This window comes from Anolis sagrei, chromosome 11 (genome assembly GCF_037176765.1).
Source record: "Anolis sagrei isolate rAnoSag1 chromosome 11, rAnoSag1.mat, whole genome shotgun sequence".
NCBI classification, from domain to species: Eukaryota; Metazoa; Chordata; class Lepidosauria; order Squamata; family Dactyloidae; genus Anolis; species Anolis sagrei.
The window spans coordinates 35,069,216-35,076,353 of record NC_090031.1 but is presented as its reverse complement, the minus strand read 5'-3'; the positions used below and the strand labels follow the sequence as shown (position 1 = coordinate 35,076,353).

Genomic DNA, 7,138 nt, shown 5'->3' with positions numbered 1-7,138 from the left:
TCCTCCCTCTGCATACAAACACTTTTATTATATACATAGATAATAATAATAATAATAATAATAATAATAGCTGAAATGATATGTGGATTTAAAGGTTGAACTGCAAAGATTCTGGCACAAGCCAGTCAAGGGGGTCCCAGTGATGGGCACACTGGGTGCAGTGCCTCAAGACCTTGGCCTGCACTTAAACACAATCAGCACTGTCAAAATTGCACCTGTCGGCTGCAAAAGGCCATCCTACTGGGATCTGTATGCATTATTCGCCAATACATCACACAGACCTAGACACTTGGGAAGGGTCCAACATGATTGGGATCAAATACAACAGCAAGTAGAGTGTCTGCTGTGGACTCATCTTGTGGTGTTTCAAATAATAATAATAATAATAATAATAATAAATAGTTGTCAAAGGCTTTCATGGCCACCTAATCACCTCTCAACAAAAGATTGCTCCAGGCACTGCCAGGCCATCAAATGCTAATCAAGGTGGTCAGTTGAAACATTCACACCTCGCTCCAGCAGACAAGAGTCCTTTGTCCCACCCTGGTCATCATTCCACAGATCTATAAACCCATTTTTCTAGTTCCAACAGACCTCACTCCCTCTGAGGATGCTTGCCATAGATGCAGGCGAAACGTCAGGAGAGAATGCCTCTAGAACATGGCCATATAGCCCGAATACACCTAGCTCCAGCAGACAAGAGTCCTTTGTCCCACCCTGGTCATTCCACAGATATATAAACCCTTTTTCCTAGTTCCAGCAGACCTCACCACCTCAGAGGATGCTTGCCATAGATGCAGGCGAAACGTCAGGAGAGAATGCCTCTAGAACATGGCTGTATAGCCCAAAAAAACCTACAACAACCCATAATAATAGTTAATCGTCTTAGTGTGAGCCAAAGCCAAAGGGGAAGCTGAAAATCAGGGTGTGAATTGATTATCTTATTATTAGAATATAATAAATATTTATTATATTAATACTAAGATATATATAGTATTTTAGTTTCAATTAAATGCAGCTTCCTAAAATGGTTTGAAACTTTGCTCTCTATTCAACCAAGAACTCAAAGTCAAATGCAAAGAGAGAGAGAAAACAATTGCAAAGAGATTTATTGATTCTTTTGTTATTGTTTTTTAATGGAAAACATAGAAAGGAATGACGTGTGAGGGAAATAAAAGGGATAAGAAAGAGACTCCGTGGGGGAAAGAGAGAGTCTGCCCTGCATTTTTGCATAGTAGAGAAGGAAAAAGGAAGGAAGGAAGGGAAAAAAAGAAAAAGGGAGGAAGGAGAGAAAGAAAGGAAGGAAAGAGGAAATAAATGTCCAAAAGGTAGGAAGGAAGAAGGGAAAAGAAAAGGAAGAAATGACAGATAAAGGAAGCATGGAAAATGAGGGAGGAAACAAAGTAAGGGGAAGAAAGGGAAGACATTATGAGAGAGAGAGAGAGAGAGAGAGAGAGAGAGAAGAAGAAGAAGAAGAAAAGGAGGAAAGGAGGAAGAAAAAAAGAAGGAGAAGAGAAGGAAAAAGGAAAGGAGGAAGTAAGGAAAGGAAGAAGAGGAGGAGGAAAAAGAAGAAGAGGAAGAAGAAGAGGAGGAGAAAGAAGAGGAGGAGGAAGAGGAAGAGGATGAGGAAGAAGGAGAGGAGGAAGGAGAAGAAGGAAGAAGAGGAGGAGGAAGAGAAAGAGGGGGAGGAGGAAGAAGAGGAGGAAGGAGGAGGAGATGGAGAAAGAGGGGGAGGAGGAAGAGGAGGAGGAAGAAGAAGTAGAGGAGGAAGAAGAAGGAAGAAGAAGAGGAGGAAGAGAAAGAGGGGGAGGAGGAAGAAGAGGAGGAGGAGATGGAGAAAGGGGACGAGGAAGAGGAGGAGGAAGAAGAAGGAAAGAGGAAGAAGGAAGAAGAAGAGGAGGAGGAAGAGAAAGTGGGGGAGGAGGAGGAAGAAGGAGAGGAGGAAGAAGAGGAGGAGGAAGAGAAAGAGGGGGAGGAGGAAGAAGAAGGAGAGGAGGAAGAAGAAGAGGAGGAAGAGGAAGAGAAAGCGGGGGAGGAGGAGGAAGGAGAGGAGGAGGAAGAAGGAGGAAGAAGAAGAGGAGGAGGAGGAAGAGAAAAGGGGGAAGGAGGAAGAAGAAGGAGAGTAGGAGAAAGATGGAGGAAGAAGAGGAGGAGGAGAAAGAGAAAGGGGGGAGGAGGAAGAAGAAGGAGAGGAGGAGGAGGAGGAAGAAGGAGGAAGAAGGAAGAAGAGGAGGAGGAAGAGAAAGAGGGGGGGAGGGGGGAGGAAGAAGGAGAGGAGAGAGAAGGAGGAAGAGAAAGAGGGGGGGGGAGGAAGAAGAAGGAAGAAGAGGAGGAGGAGGAGGAGGAAGAAGGAGAGGAGGAAGTGAAAGAAAGGGAGGAGGAAGAAGGGGAAAAAGAAGAAGAGGAGGAGGAGGAAAAGAGGAAAGCAGAAAAGGAGAAGAGAGAGAAGAAAGGCCAGTTTCCTTTGAGATAGAAGACCGCAAGATAGAGGAAGGAGAGAGGGATGAGGAAATAGAAATCCCGGATGTGGGGGACCTCCCCATGTTCCTTGGAGGAGGAAGGAGAGGAGGAAAAAGAAGAAGAGGAGGAAGAAGAGGTGGAGGAAGAGAAAGAGAGGGAGGAGGAGGAGGAAGGAGAGGAGGAGGAAGAAGAAGAAGAAGAAGAAGAAGAAGACGAGAAGAAGAGATGGAGGAAGAGAAAGAGAGGGAGGAGGAAAAAGAGGAAGAGGAGGAGGAAGAGGAGGAAGAGAAAGAGGGGGAGGAGGAAGAAGAAGGAGAAAGAAAAGAGGAAGGCAGAAAAGGGTGAGAAGAAAGGTCAGTTTCCTTTGAGATGGAAGACTGAGGGATGAGGGAATGGAAATCCCGGATGTGGGGGACCTCCCCATGTTCCTTGCATAGCGGAGGGGTCAAAGGGGGGCGACCCCGAGTGACCCTCTCCCAGTTGTGCCCAGTGGTGTCCCTGAGATCCCAGTTCCTGAGTGGCCTGGTGCGGCGTCCTGAGGGTTTGCTCGGCGCAGGAGGTTCTTCACAGTGATCCATGGCGTTCGTGGGGGGGGGGGGGGGCAGGAGGGGGGGGTCTCCAAGGGTGGTCAACCGGGGCAGGGCTGTCCGGAGGGGCTGGCCAGGTCCAGGTCAAAGTCGGAGAAGGCGGCGGAGTCCATGGGGGTCTCGGCGGCCCGCTGGAGGCCCAGGACAAAGTCCACCGGCTGCTTGCGGAGGATCTCGGCATCAAAGGTCATGCCCCGGAAGAAGAGGTGGCCGCGGAAGTGGTGCAGGTAGCGCAGGCGCCGCTGAGGGTCCGGGCACAGCAGCTGGGCATCAACAACAACAACAACAACAACACTTCATTTGTATTCCGTCCCATCTCCTCGAGGGAACTTGGGTGGATTCCAGCATATACAAGGTAAACATTCAATGCCTAGACACAACAAAACACAGATACAGACTGGTGCTCATCTCCATTTCTAAGCCAAAGAGCCAGCATTGCCCAGAGGCACCTCCTAGGTCATGTGGCCAGCATGACTGCACAGAGCATCATTTACCTTCCCACATCGTTAAAATGAGCAACATTCAAATCAAAGCCTATCTTCTATATAAATAAAAATGTAATGTTCGTTTGTGGGATGAACATAACTCAAAAACCACTGGGCGAATGGACACCAAATTTGGACACAAGACCCCTCTCAGGCCAGAGAGTGACCATCACTCATCAAAACAATGAAAAACACAGCAGAAGAGAGTTTAAAAGCAAAAAAATAAATAATAGGTTAAAATGTTCATGCTTATCTTCTTACCTAATTGGATTTACCTATTCCTTTAAAGTGCTTTTTACTTAGATGTTTTTTTACTTATCTATATAAATAAAAATGTTATGTTCATTTGTGGGATTAACATAACTCAAAAACCACTGGGCGAATTGACACCAAATTTGGACACAAGACACCTCTCAGGCCAAGGAGTGACCATCACTCATAAAAACAATGAAAAACACAACAGAAGAGAGTTTAAAAGCCAAAAAATAAATAATAGGTTAAAATGTTCATGCTTATCTTCTTACCTAATTGGATTTACCTATTCCTTTAAAGTGCTTTTTTACTTAGATGTTTTTTACTTATCTATATAAATTAAAATGTCATGTTCGTTTGTGGGGTGAACATAACTCAAAAACCACTGGGCAAATTGACACCAAATTTGGACACAAGACACCTCTCAGGCCAACAAGTGACCATCACTCATAAAAACACTGACAAACACAGAAGAAGAGACTTAAAAAGCCACAAAAACCAATTACAATGCATGTGCAAAACCACATATATACAAATATACACACACACATATACACTTATTATTATTATTATTATTATTATTATTATTATTAGATCGTCTTAGTGCTGAGCCATAGTCAAAGGGGAAGCTCGAAATCAGGGTGCACATTAATTATCTTATTATTAACTTATTATAATTATATTATAATTATAATTATATTATATTTATATGCTAATAAAGGCTTATATTATAATAATTATTATAATATATTATATTACTAAGATGGGCCACAGCAACACGTGGCAGGGGACGGCTAGGTCATTATAAGTACCATTAAAGTGAGAGTAATGTTTGAGTCAATCAAAACCTTTTCACTATAAACACCGCCAAACAGAAGTCAATCAAGCACAGTTTCGTGACAATTGCTGTTAAAACGAGAGTTGAGCACGATTAAATGAGAGTCACAATGAACACCATGAGCGTCGCTCTCAAGCGCTTCTTCATTCCACATTTGGGACATTTCAACCCAGGAAGTGTTGGGGTTCAGCCTGATCCTGATCTGTGTGAACCGGATTCTCTGATAGTGTTTCCAACTGAGCAAGCTCTCCCTGACCCTGACAGTGTGGAATCTGTTGTTGATGCTGAGGTCAGCGGCGAGGAAAGTGAAACTGAACAGCTGGAGGAAAATGTTTTGGAAGCTAGCCGTGATATCTCTCCACCTGGGTTTTTTAATGAGGACCGAAGAGAACAGATAGTTAGAGACAGAAATGTTTCACAGTTTCTACGAAGGTCAAATCGTTTACAGGAGAGACAGGCCCAGGCTTCAAAGTCAAGGGGCGTTTCAAGGAATAGTTTCTTTGGTTTAAGGGGCCTCCTTCCGGGTGTCTCTTTAGATCAAGCAATGTTTTGGACTGCGGTTGTGCCTTGGCAGAATTCCTGTGTTCCATGGCCGGTAATCCCAGAGGCTTCTCGTTTTCAAGTTCATGGTTAGCGAGAGGCTAACAGGTTCCTGGTTCTTGTATTGTGGCTTTTTGGAATTTTGCTCAAGTTCAGAGATTCTACTGACTGCTGTGTTTCTATTGTGGCTTTTTGACTTTGCATTTACCTTTCTTTTGTAACCAATTTTTCATCAATAAACAAGGATTGTTTTTCCTACAGTCCAGTGTGGTGGATTTAATCTTATGGTCTCGTTTCTTGATCTGTTATGCAACAGGAAGGCAGAATATATTTTGAATTTTGTAAACAAGGCCCTGCGAAATGTGCTTACCTCACTGAGGAGAAGGCGCAGCCCAAGGCCGAGCGAGGACGGGACGGTGTAGCTGCAGTTTTTCACACTTTCCAGCATGCTGACGTGGTCCTTCTCCGGAGGAACTGGGAACTGTGGTGGAAAACACAGAGATCAAGGGAGAAGCTAGAACTGCGTCTCCCGGTTCTTGCGTGGCTGCAGTCTTTGTGCGTGTGTCAACGCATGGGGAGGGGAACCCATTAATGTCATCGAACGGAGAGGATGCGTAATCCATACCTTCCCAGTCGCCAGTGCAAACAGCAGGACCCCCATAGACCACCAGTCGGCCGGATGGGCGTACGGACCGCCACTCAGGACTTCCGGGGCTGACAGAAGGGAAAAGAAAGACTTTCACAAAAAACTGAACCACCAGCTGCACTATGTTTTGCCTATCGAAAGGTTAGCAGTTTGAAGCCGGTTGGTGAGCGGATTGAAAACAGCAGTGAGAAGATAAATAAATACCAGGAAATGCCAGCGATTCAATCAAAAGGAGGAAGTCTGTGAAGAGTTTTGGCGTGGTGGATGGAGCCACAGCACCCCCCTGTGGCCGGAATCGAGCACAACCTCCAAGACGCCGAAGATGGGAAAAGGCTATATATACCTCTATCTATGTACTGTGTCCGTCCTATCAGTGTATAACGGCACTGAATGTGTTCTGTGATCCACCCTGAGTCCCCTTCAGGGAGAGGAGGGCGGGATATAAATAAATACTGTAAATAAATATAAACAAACGTATGCTATTTTAATTATCAATCTATCATTTGATAGGAGCCATCCAGCTTCATAGATGGTAGCATGTCTATAGAGTAGTAATAAAATTGTGGACTTGGAAGAGACCACATGGACCATCTAGTCTATCCTCCTGCTATGTCGGAAAAGCACAATCAAAGCACCCCCAGCAGATGGCCATCAACCACAACAACAATAAAAACAACACAATTGGAAGAGACCACATGGGCCATCTAGTCTATCTTCCTGATATGTAGGAAAAGCACAATCAGAGCACCCCAGCAGATGGCCATCAACCACAACAACAACAAAACAGTTGGAAGAGACCACACGGGCCATCTAGTGTATCCTCCTGCTGTGTCAGAAAAGCACAATCAAAGCACCCCCAGCAGATGACCATCAACCACAACAACACAGTTGAGAGAGACTGCATGGGTTATCTAGTCTAACTCCCTTCTTCCTTCATGCAGGAAAAGCACAATCAAAGCCCACCCAATAAATGGCCATCCAGCCTCTGTTTCAAAGCCTCCAAGGAAGGAGTTTCAACTGGACTTTGAGGCAGAGAGTTTCACTGTTGAACGGCTCTTACTACCAGGTGCGTTCGGGTGCAATCCATAGCCTTGCTCTTATTTCTGGGCTGCCCATCCCACTGCTGCCCCGCCCTCCTCCCCACGAAAGAGCCTCACCCATATATTGGAGGGTCCCGCAAATGGTGTAGGCCCTTTCCCCGCAAGCCAAATGGCGCGAAAGGCCAAAATCCGTCAGCTTCAAATGCCCTGTGGAAAAACAACGCAATGGTAATGCTATGGAGCGTTCCCTTTTGGAGACTACAAGTCCCATTAATCAATGTATTAATCAA

At 45.2% G+C, this 7,138-nt stretch overlaps 1 protein-coding gene across 1 annotated transcript in view; it reads right to left on the bottom strand.

Annotated features, from left to right (window-relative positions):
- Positions 1–1,092: 1,092 nt before the first annotated feature.
- The window catches only part of RSKR (ribosomal protein S6 kinase related), a 17,849-nt gene continuing 11,803 nt past the window's right edge, over positions 1,093–7,138 (bottom strand). Inside the window, exons 9-12 of the mRNA XM_060756657.2 lie at positions 6,966–7,055; positions 5,788–5,876; positions 5,533–5,643; positions 1,093–3,310 (exon numbers count right to left, since the gene is read on the bottom strand). Coding sequence (XP_060612640.2) covers positions 3,089–3,310; positions 5,533–5,643; positions 5,788–5,876; positions 6,966–7,055 — 512 coding nt within the window. The 3' untranslated portion in view covers positions 1,093–3,088. The remainder of the gene's footprint in view (positions 3,311–5,532; positions 5,644–5,787; positions 5,877–6,965; positions 7,056–7,138) is intronic.